Source organism: Macrotis lagotis, chromosome X (assembly GCF_037893015.1).
Source record: "Macrotis lagotis isolate mMagLag1 chromosome X, bilby.v1.9.chrom.fasta, whole genome shotgun sequence".
Classification (NCBI taxonomy): Eukaryota; Metazoa; Chordata; class Mammalia; order Peramelemorphia; family Peramelidae; genus Macrotis; species Macrotis lagotis.
In genome coordinates, this window is record NC_133666.1 from 73,481,036 (window position 1) to 73,497,207 (window position 16,172).

General features: G+C 50.9%; 1 protein-coding gene across 5 annotated transcripts; it reads right to left on the minus strand.

Moving 5' to 3' along the window:
* Window positions 1-1,018: 1,018 nt before the first annotated feature.
* Window positions 1,019-15,431, minus strand: LOC141498298 (uncharacterized). 5 transcript variants are annotated; one of them, XM_074201359.1, is made up of 14 exons: window positions 15,359-15,431; window positions 8,967-9,070; window positions 8,380-8,765; window positions 7,110-8,042; window positions 6,326-6,413; window positions 5,825-5,971; window positions 5,595-5,658; window positions 5,173-5,252; window positions 4,554-4,648; window positions 3,914-3,993; window positions 3,759-3,801; window positions 2,190-2,252; window positions 1,476-1,593; window positions 1,019-1,341 (listed from the first exon to the last, which is right to left on the minus strand). In XM_074201359.1, the coding sequence occupies exons 3-14, from the start codon at window positions 8,691-8,693 to the stop codon at window positions 1,153-1,155; spliced, it is 2,214 nt and encodes a 737-aa protein (XP_074057460.1). In that variant the 5' UTR covers window positions 8,694-8,765; window positions 8,967-9,070; window positions 15,359-15,431; the 3' UTR covers window positions 1,019-1,152. The 5 variants fall into 5 exon arrangements, with proteins under 5 accessions (XP_074057460.1, XP_074057461.1, XP_074057463.1 ...); XM_074201360.1 differs by lacking the exon at window positions 15,359-15,431 and adding an exon at window positions 14,848-15,101 and having other exon boundaries at window positions 8,380-8,725; XM_074201362.1 differs by lacking the exon at window positions 15,359-15,431 and adding an exon at window positions 14,848-15,101 and having other exon boundaries at window positions 7,110-8,015.
* Window positions 15,432-16,172: the final 741 nt, after the last annotated feature.

Consider the following 16,172-nt stretch of genomic DNA (forward strand, 5'->3'; position numbering starts at 1 on the left):
GGATTATCCCCACTGTGTCTTCCTTCTCTGAACCAATTGAGTAGGTGGGATGAGACAACAGCCCTTCCCCCACCCCCAATCAGTCCAGCTCCCAAAGAGGCCTGTGAAGTGTCTGGCCTCAGAACCAAAGCCATACAGCTTGATACTACCTCCTGGTCTTGCAATGCATGCCAGTGACAGACATAGAGAAGGGAAGAGGCCTTGGAGGAGAGACCTGCTCTTCCCCTAATGGCTGACTGACCCACTATGCATCTCCCAGAAAACAACATTCCAAGATGCAGGACCCAGAAACACCGTTGGCTGATCTCAGGTTCAGTCCCCAAATCGACCTACCCTTGACTGGGGTGGGCCCCTCCCAAGGTGGGACCCTCCCATCTCCCATGGGACATCAGAGGCAGCTTCCCTTTGTTCTTTTGAGGAAAGGTCATTGACGGTGTGGGGTAGCAAGGTGACCCAGTGAGTAACAGTACCAGGCTTGGAGTCAGGAAGATTCCTTACATTCCAATCTGGTCTCAGCCATTTGCTATGTGACCATATCCCTAAGTCTGCCTCCCTCAGTTACCTGTCAGTTGAGCTGGAGAAGGGAGACATGAATGAAACAACTCAACAGGAGTGTGAGCCTCTCTCCAAAGGCACTAGGAGTCTGGAAGCTACTTAAGGAAAATCTCAGGGCCCCAAGAATGTCAGCTATTTTCCTTGGGTGGAAAGAGCACAAGTCCTTATTTAACTCCTACTGTGTGCCAGACCCTGGTTTTCCAAATATTTTCAAATATTCTTTTGTGACTCACTGGCCTCAGGGCACAGTCCAGGTCCCTAGGGGGGAATACAGGCCTTGAAGGGCACACTTGATCAGCCTGTTGGGGGGGGGGGGGGGATGAGTGACAGACCTGAATCCCATCATCTGTGGCTTCAAAGCCAAACAAGCCTCTCCCCACCCCCCACCCCAGCCTGTCCCTCAGGGAGCCTCATCCATAAAGCTCCCAGGGCCAGACCCAGAACCGCACAGAGACCACTGAGATCAGCTTGCAATTTTATTGGATCCAGACTACTAAGGGGATGGATCCTAACAACTACTGTGCACAGAGCTCATAGGAAACGATGCTTCTTGTGCTTTGGGATTACCACCTCGGGGTGGCAGTGGGGAACACTCTCCTAGTCCAGGAAACCTCCAGAGGCAGAGGCTGGGGCACAGGCTTCGGATTCACCCTCATCTTCAGCCTCAGCCTCAGCGGAAGCGGAGGCCGAGGCCGAGGCTGAGGCCGAGGCCGAGGCAGCTGCTGCTTCCTCCCGAAGGGCTTCGTTGTATTGGACAGCCCAGCTCCGAGGATCCCGCCTTTGGATCTAGGAGAAAGCAGAGGTCACCTGTTAGAAACCAGGATGTGCAACAGCACTGGGGCCTCCTCTTCTTCAGGAGCAGCTGATGATCTTCCCCACCTCAAAGTCCTCCTCACGCCTCACCCCACCCATGCTACTACTACCTTGGCCACGAAGCGAAGGACCTGCATCTTGCTGGTCTCAAGGAAAGCTCGGGGTCCCCAGAGAAACTCAAATTCTTCAGGTTCGGTGTAGGGAATCCGGTTGTACTCCAAATACCTTGGGAGATAAGGGAAGTGATAGCCTTTGTCTCCCAGCTTGGCCTTCTCCCCTAGGGCCATCCCCAAGACCTAACCCCCTTCAGGAGGCCTTCCCCTGGTCCAGAGAGGGTTGGTCCTCTTTCCAAGCCCAAGGCCTCCTCTGAGCTATGAGATGGGCAGGGCTGGATATGTGCGGTCAACTGAGAGACAGGGGGACAAGCACTTCTGCCCCACTGTGATTGAAGGACCTCTTGAATTTGCTGTGTGGTGTGTGGTAAACAGACCGGCCACGCTCTCTGCCGACTGCTCTGATCACACCAATACTTGCCCAGCTGAGGGCAAGAGAGACCTCTGAGCAAGCGCAGTGCTCATAACAGAGGGAGACCAACAGACAACCAGGAAACCGAGGGATGGATGATGGTTCCTGCCCCAAGAGATGACTACATAAGGAAAATAGAACAAGATTTATTATTGACATCTGACAGCCCAGAGAGGGAAAGAAACCTGTCCGAGGGGACCTAGCTGTCAGAGGCTGAGCCCAAACGAACCTCCCAACACCCAAGGCTCAGCACAGCCAGGGCTCTGGGGAAGCCTGCTCGGCTGCTCCCAACTTACCTCTGGCGGACAAATTCATCAGTGATCAGCTTCTTCACATCCCCAAAGAGCGGGTGCTTTTTGCTAGACAGAAACAAAAACCATTTTAGCTTAAGCAAAGGAATCTGGGCAGCCAAGTCAGGCACAGAGATTTCTCAAGGAAATGGGCCCCTGCCAAAACTAGGGCATGTTTACCCTGAGAAAGAGAATCCTTAGGGAAGCTTTGCTCAATGTCCTAAAGCATCCAAAGGGATGCTTTTGTATTATTTAGTCATTTCAGTCTTGTCCAACTCTTCCCAACCCAATTTAGGGTCTTGGCAAAGATTCTGGAGTGGTTTGCCATTCCTTCCCCAGCTCATTTTATAGATGAGGAAACTGAGGCAAACAGGCTTTAGTGATTTGCCCAGGGTCACCCAGAGAATAAGTGTCTGAGGTTGGATTTAAACTCTGGTCTTCCTGGCTCCCAAGCCTATTAGTCTAGCCACAGCAGCATCACCTAGCTACCCCCCAGCTGGAGTGCTATTACCGGGAGGAAAAATTCAGGTTTGTGCTAAGATCCCCAGAGCAGGAAAATCATAGGGAGGCAAACAGTAAATTCCATGAGAAAGGATCTTCAATCAGTTGTCCCATAATATTAACTAAGGGGCAGTGAGGCAGTTTCCTGGGCAGAGATGGCTTCAGAGCACACTCCCCACGCTGGGAGGAAGAATTGGCCGTAACACTTCAAAATTCCTTTGCAGTGGTTAAGATTTATTGCTACTTGCTCATCATGGTTATGGATTTGGAGCTAGAAGGGCCCTTAGGTCAAGCTGGGAGTGAACAAGAGGTCCATGTCATCCTGTTTAAAGACCTCTGGCAAGTGGGAAGCTGCCATATGTTGGGTCGACCTCTTCTCCAGAGTCTGCTCAAATCATTAGCCTACAACTGCGTCTGACTTCTGCACATTGCTCCTAGATCTCAGAATGAACAAAGACTCTGATGAACTGGCCCGCTCTGACCCAGTCCTAAAAGACATTTTACTCACCCCTCCCACCCCCACCTTGCCATCAGCAAGGACTGACTCTTAAGGTCCCTTCCAGCTCCTGTGGCTATGAGATGAGATCAGAGACTAAGGAAAATCCCAAATACACCAAGGCATTGACAGCAATGCTCTTGGTAGCAGGAAATAAAATTCAACGAACTGCTGAAGAAACTGGGCTGTGGTAATAAAATGGAATATTATTTTCTAAGAAAATTAATATGAACAAAAATTTTTAAATGTACTGTCTTCTCAGAGCCATGATTCCTTTGTCTACAAAATGAGGGTGAAAACCACAAGACTGGGGAATAACTAGTTTCAGTGAGCTTTTGGGTTCTAGATTTCTCTGGAGTGACTGAGGCTATATTTCCTTCTTCCCCCTGGCCTGGCCTTCTAAGTAAGCACAACTAAAAGGATCCATGGGGTTGGGGGTAGACTACCCAGGGGACTGGTCTCCACAATAACTCCTGAACAATCAGAAATGGCAGGCAGTCCACCTGCCTACCAGTCTGGTGGGGGGGGGGGGGATGACAGAGAAAAGAGAAGGGCAAGTATCAATCACTACACCGTACTCTGGGTTAAGTCGCATCTTCCTGAGCATGTCCCAAACCACAGCTGTTAAAGAGAAGGAGAGAATAAGGAGAAAGGGGTGAATTAGTGGGTATGGGTTGGCTGCTTTAGACCCCATTTGGCCTCCCCCCCAGGAGGGAGGGCTGCAGTTACTTACACTCCTTGGCACAGTTCCCCTTCATGAAAATGAGACTCAGAATCACCATCAGGAGTCCCATCTTTGCTGTATCATGTTTTCTGGAAGACAAATGGACAAGGCAATTACCTTGAATGGGAGGCTGATTTCCAAAGGAAACCCCAAGGCTCAGGAAACAAACAGATCCCCCCCACCCCCGTCTTCTTGTCTATCGGAGACCTCAGGGCTTGAATCTAGTCCTCACATCTCTTAAGCAGCAGCTATGTTCATTCACAGTGGAATCTCAGCCAAGTCATCTGTAAACCTGTTTCCTCTTCTGCAAAATGAGGGGGAGGGCCTAGACTGAATCATCTATTGTCCCTTTCAGGTTGGACATGCTTTTCCTAGATCTGAGTTCTGCTTCTCATCTCCAACTGACCTGGAGCACCTTCCTCTCTTAGGACCGCATAAAGTGGGAGATGTGAACTCTAGGTTACTTCTGAAGGGATTTCTCAGTTCAAAAGGCCAGGTCAGGCCAGGGTTGCACACAAAAAGTCCTCTCATTTGTTCCCTGCTAAAGTCAGTTTCTACCCAATGTGATGTCTTATGTCAATAGGAAGGGGAAGTCCCAAGACTTTGGGAGTGGGAATGGGGGCAATGGGATCAACTTATTCCTTCTTACGGTCTCATGTAATCATCTTCCAGGGGCTCCAGTTTGTTAAGGAGCACATACGCAGGGGCCTTGTCATCAATCTCCTTCAGCTCTATTCCAAATACCTGTCAAGGGAGGGAAGAGTGGTCAGATAAGAGGCAGATAGCAAGGATAGTAAGGGACTGGCTACAGTGAGGATCATGGGAAAATGCCATCAGCCTTCACTGAGCCCTGATGTCAGAGAATGAGACAAGACAGGGTGTGTCTAAGGGGAAGGGTTTGGCCAAGGATTAGAGGAATCAAGTGGAGGGAAGAATAAAGCTGGGTCTTCAAGGATGGTGAAAGGCCAAGATAGAGGTGGGAAGTGGAAGGGGTTACAAGCAAAGTGCAGATGGGTGGAATTCAGGGTCAGGGTGGCAGAAGGAGAGAAAACACAGACTGGATTTAACATCTAGATGTCTTATGAGGAATTTGGGGAAATGAGAAAAGAAAAGAGGGGCAGGGGCTTGAAATGCTAATGGAGGGGGGGGGAATGGTTGAGCATTCCATAAGGACAAGAGTCCAGGTCTGGTCCCCACCAATAAAATGGGATAGGGTTACATGGGATCTCTGCCAGGTTCTATCTGATGATTTGGCAGCAATGACTGACCTGCTCCAACATTTGCCCAGCTCGGTTGATGATCTCGGTGCTCATGTCCTTGTACTCTTTAATTATAGTGTTCACAATATCTATGGGGAATAAAAAACAGTCAGAGATCCACTTCCTGTCCACTAATACTGAGATTGGTGTAGGGACCCTTCCTGTGGGCCTCTTGTTCTTTTTCTTTCTCCAGCCCTGGACATGGGGTGATCACTTGCTGCTGTCTGGGTTTTCATCCAAAGAACTCTTTTTAAGTTCTCCCACAACCTCTCTGCCCCTTTCCAACATCACTGATTGGATCATCACCATAGGCACCCCCCTGCATGACAAAAGGGCACCTATGTCTATCTGCTCTGCTACTAGGTGATGGGGACAAATCTCAACCCCCAGACCCAAATGCAGGCCAGGTTGGGAGGGAACAGATCACTTACCAGTCCGTTTGATGGGTACTTTTGTCTGATCCTTCACTAGTAGGTACTGGACCACCTCACAAACCTGGAGAGAAGACATGGGGTTATACACTTGAAGAGAGCCAGAAGGCTGTAGCTACTGGAGGAAGGTAAAAGGAAGAAATGAGAAACTGCAAAAGAGGGAGGAGGTTTTGAAGACAGTGGGAGGCCAGATGAGCTGAGCAGGAAGAAAAAGAACACTGTGTTCATGCCTTCTTTTCAATGCGAGACTGAGTTCTTGGCTGAGGGTTGGCAGCTGCTCCAGCAACTTCCTCCTCCTCCTCCTCATCTTCTTCCTCCTCTTCATCCTCTGGGAGGATTGGTCTGCTGGGCTCATCACCTTCTTCATCACTGTTAGACTGTGGGGGGCCAAGAGAAAGAGAGGAGTTAGGCTTCCCTACTGAGGGGGGTCGTGTACTTTGGCTTCCTCTGGGAGGTGTGGAGTCCTAAACAAGAGTCCTGGGAAGCTGTCCTTGCCCAAGGGGCATGAGGAGCAGGTTGAGTTTCTTTTCCCAACAAAGATTAATAATTGAAGCCAAGACCCAAAATCAGTCCAAATGCATTCTCTGGAGACCATGAGAATAGGAGTGAAGATGCTGTGGAGCTGGGGGGAAAGAAAGAAAACTGAGGGACAAGGAAGAGGGCTCCCTTTCCATTCTGAGGTGTGGGTGGGGATCTGGAGGGCCAGCATGAAAGGGGGGCAGGACCCTCACCTCGAGGGCCAGCTGCACAGTTCTCCTGCGAGGGCCTCTCTTCTTTCTTGGGGATTTTCTTCCTACTGAATCTTGATCCAGAAAACCACTATGGAATGCAGTCCTCATCAGCTTATTAGAAAGATCCCTCATATATATACATGTATATCTTCCCACTCCTCCAGCTTTACGGTTTTTTTAGTAGCCACAACTGTACCAGTAGGTGTCCCTAAGCCTATTCCCTTGGCCTGAAGGCCCGCCCTCCCCTAGTCCTCCCACTACCTTCTCCTAGGTTGTTTTGGGGTGGCTTCCCTCTTCTTCTGCTCTCCTCATCCCCGCCTCATTTCCCTCCATCCCTTCCACTTATCTCCACTGCACCTCCTTCACCCTCCCTCTTCCAGAAGCTTCCAGGTTGTAACAGAAGCAGCTTCTGTAGGCCTAGCTCCCCCTAGAGGGCTGTGGCTGTCAAACCTTCTTCACCAAGCCCCAGCCCCCAGAGCAGAAGATGGAGGCCTAAATCTGCCTCGATTGCCCACCCCCTCTCCATCCCCAGTCCCCACCAAGCACTGCCTTCTTCCTCCCTCTCCCAGACTAGAATGCTACGGGTTTCCATGGGCGGAGGCCTCCATCATGTAGTCAGTGAGCACCTTTGACGAAGCTCTCCTTGCTTTCCAGCCCTCCTCCCTCTTGGGTCCCCCGATGCTCGTGCCTTCGTCAGCCATAGAGAGACCCCCCCATCTCCGGATCGGCCGGTCCTCGCCCCCCTCCATCTTCTCCCGATCTGCGGATGCCTGGCCCTGCTCACCTGGCTGCAGGCAGTCCGAAGGTCGAGATGCAGGGGCCACGTTCATCTAGGCCTCCGGCCGCTTCGGCTCCGGCTCCAGTTCCGGCTGCGGCCGCGGCCCCGGCCCCGGCCCCGGCCCCGGCCCCGGCCCCGGCCTCGGCCCCGGCCCCGGCTCCCGCTCCGGCTGCGGCTGCGGCTGCGGCTCCGGCTCCGGCTCCGGCTCCGGCTCCGGCTCCGGCTGCGGCCGCCGCCCCGGCTCCGGCGCCCCCTCCGGCTCCGGCGCCCCCTCCGGCTCCGGCGCCCCCTCCGGCTCCGGCGCCCCCTCCGGCTCCGGCGCCCCCTCCGGCTCCGGCGCCCCCTCCGGCTCCCGCTCCGGCTCCGCCTCCGGCGCCCGCTCCCCCTCCGGCTCCGGCTCCCCCTCCGGCTCCCCCTCCGGCTCCCCCTCCGACACCCCCTCCGGTGCCCGCTCCGGCTCCGCGGGCCCGGGAGCGCAGCGAGTAGCGCAGGGGAGCGCTGGCGGGGGGTGGGGAGGGGCTAGCGGCTCGCCAGCGCCCGCCGGCGCCGGCGCCCCCCTCGTCGGCCTCGCGCAGGTCCCCGCGGCTCTGGCCCCGCCCGCGCGGGCGGCCCCGGCCCCGCCCGCCCATGGGTTGCCGGGGGCGGGCCCCGAGCGCCAGGTTGGGGTGGCCGCTCATGGGCCGGGCCGCCTCGTGCAGCGGCGGGGCGGGGGCGGGGGCCGCGGCCCTGCGCTCGCGCTCGCGCTCGCGCTCGCGCTCGCGCTCCCGGCGCCGGATGCTGCAGGCCTCACTGGCCTCTCCGGCCTCGCTCTCCTCGCTGTCCGGGGGTGGCAGGCGCGACTGCGGCTGCGCCGAAGGCTGCGGCTGGGCTGGCTGCGGCTGCTGCGGGCCGCCCCACGCGTCCGAGGAGGGGCTGCGGAGAGGGAGCCAGACACGGCGCCTGCGCCAATTGGCCAGTCAGGAGGGGGGGCGCGCAAGGAGGGCGGCCGGGGCTCGGGGGAGAGGGGGCGGCGGCCCTTCGGCTCGCTCGCGTGCCGCCACCGCTCTGAGCACGTGACGGGGCGCGCGCCGGGCGGCCGCGGCCAGTCAGAAGCCGACCCGCGGCTGGACCCCCCTCCCCCCCCCCCCCCGCCTCCACACCTCCGGAGCGCCCAGAGACCCCCTCCCCCCAGAGACAGCGACCCGCATCCGAGGGGCAGCGCAAGCTCCCCCCCCCCCAGCCCCGGCCCAGTCTTCCCTGCCCCCCACCCCAGTCCCAGCCCGGCCCTCCTCCGTACCTCGACGCCCCGGCCGCCTCCGGGTTCCCGATGGCCCCGGCCGGTCCGAAAGCTCCCTCCTCTCGAGGGGGGCCCTCCTCCCGGGCCCCAAACCTGGCCCCGGAGCCCGAGAAGTGCTGTGGGGCTCCCTCCGGACCCCACCGGGGCCAGCGGTTGCGGGGCCGGCCACGCTGGGGCCTGCCTCCCGAATCGCCCTGCAGGTCGGTGAGGGTCCCCAGCCTGTGCCAGGCGTCCATCATCGCCTCCATCTCCTCTCCTCGGTTGTGGGGGCCGCCGCCCCGGCCCGAGCCTCTTCGGGGCTGCTTGGCCGCCATGTCCTCCTCCCTTCAGACGGCCCGCCTCACGACTGAGGGCGCAGAGGCGTGTGTCCGAGGTCTACCGGACGGCTAGTGGCGGGGATTACCCGTGTCACCGCCCCAGGTCCTGGCTGGATTCCACCACTCCCCCCCCCCCCCCCGCGTTCGCTCCTCATCCCGACTGAGCCCTCCCACAGTGGGCCTGTCCAACACCCCCTCCCACAATCCAACCGCATCAATGTATGATCCCAGGTTTGGGGGAGGGGTGGGGCCGGGGAGCCTCGTCCTTACCGTTAGGTTGGCTCAATCGAAGGCCACTGGATGCGGCTCACCCTTTCTCTTACGGTCGGGTCAGCTAGACGTAGGACACTTTTCTCTCAGTCCATGTCAGTCCCCTGACAGATAAACGGTTCAGATAGACGTTGGGATTAGCGAAACCCGGGCCCTTCCGTCCCTTTCCTGGGTCTGGAGACAGGACATCTCTGGGCCCCAGGCCCTAGGATGAAAGGAGGACCCAGACCGCGTGGTGAATGACCCTGGGGCTCAAATCATTTCTTGGATGTGGATTCACCCCACTCCATCCGATGGCCAGATCCGTATTCCTTAAAGCCCAGCTGACATGATGCCATTCCCCACCCAAGATGCCCCAAACCCAGGCTTCTCAAGTCAGCATTGAAAACCCTTCAGGACCTGGCTCCAGGAGCTCCCTTTCACATCTTCTCTGTTAGCCACAGTGGCCCCTTTTGCTCTTTTGAAGAAAATATACTCCAGCTCACCTCTCAGCCTTTATTCCGCCCCCCAAGGGGCCACCTCCTGGAACCTTCTAAAAGGCTCTTTGCACAATGTCCCCTTCCAAGGTTCCCCACCCCTTCCAAATGACTTTCTAGTCAATGGCTCCACATGTTGTATTTACTTCATCAACCATGAGTCCAACCCTACACATTGATGTCTGGCACACAGTACAGGCTTAATAAATTCCTGTTAAATTACCTGTTTCAATTCACTATACAAGATGGAGTCAAGGGATTGTTTTCTGTTATTGTTCAATTATTTTGCAGTCCTAGCCAAATGTTCATGACCCCCATAGGGTTTTATTGGCAAAGATGCCATAGTAGTTTGCCATTTCCTTCTCCAACTCACTTTACAGATGCGGAGACTGAGGCAAACAGGATGAAGTGACTGACTCAGGATCACCCAGCATCTGAGACCACATTTGAACTCAGCTCTTCCCAACTCCAGGCCCTGCACTCTGCAATACTGGGCCAACAAGCTGCAGAAGGCTAGGGATATGTGCCTTTGAATTCTACCTCACACTTTCTATAAGCTGTTGTACCCATGTAGAGGTCACACACTGAATCTCTGTTCTGTCTGTCAAGTGCGATCATAATACCTGGGATCCCATAACATTGGGAAGAGCCTCCAAATCGATGAGATTGCAGATCCTATTGACTAGGATATGGCTCTCTGCCACTATTATGATCAACAAATTGTCACCCAGGGTTGCAGCAGCCCTTTGTAAGCCAAAGGGGCTCACCATTTTCTCCTTCATTTTCTTGCCATTTCTAGGCAGCAGAGAGAAGGGGAAATGCAGGGAGGCAAAAGTTGAAAGGTCTGGGACTCAGTCTCAAAGTTGTTGCTTGCTATTGTTTAATATAGCATCCCAACAGGACACTTAAAAACAGAGTCACCTGTAGAAAAACATTGTGGCTAATGACTTAGCCGCTAACACCAAGGTTCTGGGTACCATTGATCCCCAGAGAAAGACTTGCTCCAAAGACCATCCTGTTATTGGTCAGGAAACAAATAATATTCCAAGACCCAAGGTCATGAATGTCACCTGCCATCAGATGGGATTGTTCCCTTTCACTTTGTAACTTTGATATGGAATCACTGTGCTCTATAACTCTTCCTTAGTCTAAAAGAAAGTTCACAATGCAGATCCTCATAGGAATGTAGGCCTTTAAACCTCTCTAAGAATGACTGGCCTCAGCCATTTGGGAATATTAATTCTGGAGTTTTTCTCTTCAATTCCATCCAACAAACATGCCATATTCTACAGTACGTATCATTCTTTTGGGTCACTAGAAGGTGGAAAGGAGATAGGAATCCTGTGAGATGGCAGCACTTATGTAACTGGGTAAATTATGACTCACTGAGAATGGTCCTAGAGTCCAGGGCTGGGGAACCTTTTTTCTGCCAAAGTTCATTTGGATATTTATAACATCTTTCACAGGCTGTACTTGCTCAAACATTTCATCAATTCACCCCCCCCAAAGCTCCTAATTTATTGAATTTTGAGTCCCCCCCCCACATAGTTGCCTTGGCAGCACCAGACCAATACAAGGTTCCCTATCCCTGCCCTATACAAAACAACAAGCCAACATACAAAACTCAGCAAGGCACTAAAAAGAAGTTTAGAAGGCAGGATCCTACTCAGCAATGTCCATTTGTGAGCATGTGAAATAACAAGAGATGAGAGCTCAGATTCCAATTGGATCAGGAGGACTTACAGGCCCAACACCTTCAGAAACACCTGGGTATCACCTAGCCCTGTCCTAGCTGCTTTCAGTTTTTAGAACTGAAAAAGACCAGGAGCTCTTGTGAAAAGGAGAAAATTTGGTTGTATGCAAATGGAAGTAAACCTTATATTTAATTCATTTTAATTCATTGCAATCTCAAATCACTTCAGTTCAACCAAACAAGGAAGAACTAACATGTTATATACTCAAGTTGGGACTTAAGTCACATAACAAAGGGTCTATTATAAGAGAGATCCCATAAAGTCGCCCAAGCCATGATTACACATTCTGTCCCCCCAATAATAGTACGTCATACCCCAGGGGTACATGGGGAGTCAAGAACCCTCCCCAAGGCAAAAGGCATGCGGCACTCCCCATCCATTCCAACTCCCAGAATAAAACTTGAGCGACATGCTTCATTGGGCTCAGGCTTGGGTAACCATGCAGGCTGGAGAACAAGAAAACCTAAATTCCTAGGGAGACTGGCCACAACATGCTTTACCAAGTTTTTAAAAAGGCTTTCTTTAACATCCCACTGACTTCAGCCCTGGTCAGATCTCATCTATAATTTTGGGAATCGCCTTGAAGCAAGCATATTGAAAAGTTGAAGCACATCATTAAGTCAGATGGACTGCCAAGGTGGTAGAAAGACTAGATGGAGACTATGCCGCAGTATCGGGGTAACCCCTGGAGAGAAGAGTGAAGGGGTAGAGCCCCCCAGTGTTTCTTCTGCCTGGCCCATGCAGATTTCAGTCCTCCAGGAAGGACAAAATACGAAAACTTCAAGTTATTCCAAGTTGGAGAGGCCTCCCTGTTTCACTCACTAGAGGTCTCCAACTTCTCAAGATGTTGTAGGGGAGATCCCTGTTCAGACAGAAACTGGACTCAAGAAAGTCACTAAGGTCTCTTCTACCCTCACTACAATGTGGTGAAGCTTCTCTGCTATGCCCCCAAGCAGAAGCCTGCTTTGCTCCCACAACAAGCCTTCCCTGAGTGATCCAACCCCTCCCAATCTCTGCCTCCTCCAAGTTCCCTTAGAATTGCCCTAAATGCAAGAGGGTGGGAAGACTCAGGGAAAAAAAGGTTTGAGCCCCATCTTTATCACTGACCCCAGGCCAGAACCACCTCCTCCCTGAGAAATGAGGACTCTCTCACCCCTCCTCACCTCTTCCACCCCTCACCCCCCAAAAAAAAATTCACCCACCATTTTCCTTCTCTGGCATTCTGAGGCAAGACTAGAAAATGAAACAGGTTTAGAACTGGAAGGCACCAGAGATAATCTAGTCCAACCCCTTCATTGCAGAGAAAAGCAAACTGAGGTCGAAGTCACTCCCACTCCCCAAAATGAAAGATGGAAAAAGTCAGTGCCAGAAAGGCTATAAGAAAGCAGGCATCCATTGGCTAGACTTGACCCAACTCTTCTGTAAACCAATTTGGAATTACATAAGAGAACCAACTAAAAAATCCATAGCTTTGTCTCCAAGATCTTACTACTGTGCATATACTCCAAGGAGGAAAAATTTCCATCTATGCCCAAATACTCATAACAGCGTTTGCTAACAGCAAAAAAAACCCCAAAAAACTGGCAACAAAATGGGGGCCCATCTATTGGGGAGTGGCTGAACAAATTGTGGTACAATGGAATAAGCAATTCCAATGAGAAATTTGGGGAAATATGAGAAGACATCTATGCATTATGCATTGGTGTAGAATGAAGGAAACAGAATTAGAAAAAACAGTATGCAAGGTGATTCCCAAAATATAGACTGAAAAAAAACAATAAAATGGAACCGAGTTCTAAGGTAATCACCCAGCTTGCCCCCAAAGAGAGGAGAAATGTACTTTCCTCCTTTCAGTGGAGAGGTGGGGGACCATGGATGCTGTCAGACATGGACCATATTTGATTTTACTGAATCATTCTTTTCTTTTTAAATCATTTTTACAAAGGATAGTTTCCTAAAGAGGGAAGGAAGAAAGTATTTGGAGGTGATCATGATATAAAATAAAAACAAAGAAACAATAATGAAGAGACCAAAAACAATAAACAATTTTAAAATTCTATGAAACTGAATTCTAGTAATAAGGTGAGATGTCAAACTGTAGGGGGTGCAGCATTTAAAAGAGGAAAATTTCTATTCCTGAAATGCTCATCCTAAGGAAGAGGAAAGAAGGAGGACTCAGGGATTGAGTGTGCAATTTGGTTAAAGAAATAAATGAATAAAAAACAAGCATAAAAGAGATTTGGAAAATTAAAGCAAAGAGAATGTTTTAAACAATTAAAGTAATATAACAGAACTGTTTTTGAAAAGCCTTAAGCTTTGCTCAGCTTTGGGCAAATTTGATCCTTTTTAAATGATAGCAAAATCAAGATTGAAAAGGGAATTCTCAACAAGTGGAAAGGAACTGAAGAAACCCACTGGAAAGAAAGTGTGCTAAACTGTATGGTGACCAAACTAAAAGCCAAAGTAAAATGGGTGAATGGCAATCCAAAAAAACATAGAAGTGAACAAACTAACATGGATGCTGAAATAATAATGCCTCCTATTGAGAGAGCTCATTAAAAACCTCACAGCAGTTATTCTGCTGCCCTTTTATGGATGAGGAAACTGAAGCACTCACAGGTGAAGACTTGCCCAGGTACAAGTCACCTGCAGCCTGGGTCACCTTCTTCTGACTTCAACCTGATCTCAGAAAAAGCAAAGATACAAGTAACAAATGAGGAGTATATGAGAGGGAAAAGGAAATTGTGTCTTCAGACAGACTCATAAATGAATTGTAGCAAGCAAAGTACACATACTCTTTATGCTACTTAAGGATTTTCAAACCTGGAGAGAGGGGACCCTCTCCTCTGGTCTTCTTCAGAGGCCAAAATAGCCCTGATTCCCCAAATCAAGAATGGTGCATCAGAGAAAGGGTCTCATTGAACGACATCACCTACCCTGTCAATGCCAAATCATTCAATAAAACCCTGGCAAAGAGATTCTCCTCAGCACATGTGCATCACATTTTTCATTACATCCAAGTCGAATGTATGCTGAGAACACAAGAAAACAACTAGCAAAATAAAACACATTATTAACAAAACAACAGTCACAACTTCAATAGATGTAGAAAAATGTCTAAAAATGCAACTCTTTTTTTATGCTAAAAACAATATATAGGCATGAAAAATGAAACTAGGGTTACTGCCATACCAGGAAGGAGGAATCATAATCATCATCATAATAACAAAGGCCACCAGCAACAGTAGCAGCGCCCATTTCTGCAGTGGTATAGACAGTATGGGTCTTATTGTCTTTATTTTATACTGGAGACCACTGAGTCTCAGACAAGCTGCCATCCCTTCTCCCTTCTCCAAGGCCATCCCTCTTACTGAAATCTGCTCACGCCAGGTCAACTGCTTTAGAGTTTGAGGCTGTGGAGCCAAGGGAACAGGCCACAAGGTTGCTCCATCTTCCAAAAACTCTCTTTGATCATCTCATTTCACTTCCCTGAAAGCTTTGGTGTCTCCCCCAGCTCACAGTAAAAATGCTCAGATTCCAACTTAGACATTCAAGGTTCAGCAGGTTCTGATTTTAAAGTCCCTTTCAACATTATCCCCGAGGCCATTAGTGACCACCTACTCCCTATTCCAACTGACCCCAATTACTTACAGTTGGCTGAACCCTCTCTTGGCCTTCCTCCCCTCACCGTGCTTGAGCTCCTTCAGAGAACCCTGTCTCTGGTGGAGGGCAGAAGACAATGGCAGGGGCAGGGTAGGCGGTCCTTTGCTAGACTTGGAAGACTTGGAGAGTACTCAAGGATGGGGGTGGGGTGGGGAGCCTCAATGGACTGATAGCTAGGAACAGCAGGGAGCAGCAGGGAGCTAAGGGTCGGGGGAGAGGAGGAGGTCACTTGTGCAGGGAGAACAGAGCATTAAGGAAGAAGGCCCAAGTGCATCTAGTGCAACCAAGTACCCAAGCTGGGCAACCAATCAGCCAGCCTCTGCTTGGGGGTAGATTGATTATCGAAGTGATCACTCCCTAGTGCTGACCAGAAAGGGCCAGCTCTGGTGGAAGAAGAATAGAGGGGCATGAGCTAGATGGCCTTCAAGTGCTGTGGGACCACTCAGACCTCCCTAAGCCTCAGTTTCTTCCCCTCTAATGAATATAATGTATCACCTACCTGACACATTGTTGTTGCAGTCCTCTCCCAATAAAAGCTTCCTTTCCCATATTGGTGTCCTCTGCATCACAGAGGTCTGCCACCTCCCTCCCCTCCACTCTCCACCACCCCTCAGAGTGGGAAGCAAAAGGCCTCTTTATAGTAACTGCAGGACCTTGGTTATCATAATAACTCCCACTTTGCAAGGGCTGTAAGGTTTACAACAGACCTGAGAGAGGAGGCAGGGAAGAAATATGCATTCATTAGGTGTCAGACACTGACTCAGTACTTCACAAAGATTATTTCAATTGATCCTCACAACAACTCTGACAGGTAGCTTGCTATCATGATTCCCATTTTATAATTGAGGAAACTGAGGCAATATTGCCTAAAGTGAAATGGCTTGGTTAAAGTCATAGACCCAGTATCTGAGACTGGATTTGAACTCTGGTCTTCCTGTCTCCAGGTCCAGTAGTCTGTGCTCTGTAACTTTGGGGTAGAGGATACATGGATAATCACTCCCATTTTCTAGACAAGGAAACTGAGCCTGAACCTAACTCACTCTGGGTCATTTAGCTAGAAAATGGCTGATCTGGGAAGTGTACTCACGGCAATAGGTAGTATGGTACAATGGAAAGGGCATTGACTATGAAACCAGAGGGCCAGGACTTCAATTCCATCTCTGAGAGTTATTATTTATATAACTATGGCTTTGGTCTCAGTTTTCCCTTTCTGTCAAACGAAGGGCTTGGACAAGCTGACCTTCCAGTTCCTGTCCTGACCAGTTTTTGATTTGTGACTCTGCCTCCCCATCCAGGAGGTGAATGCAACAAAA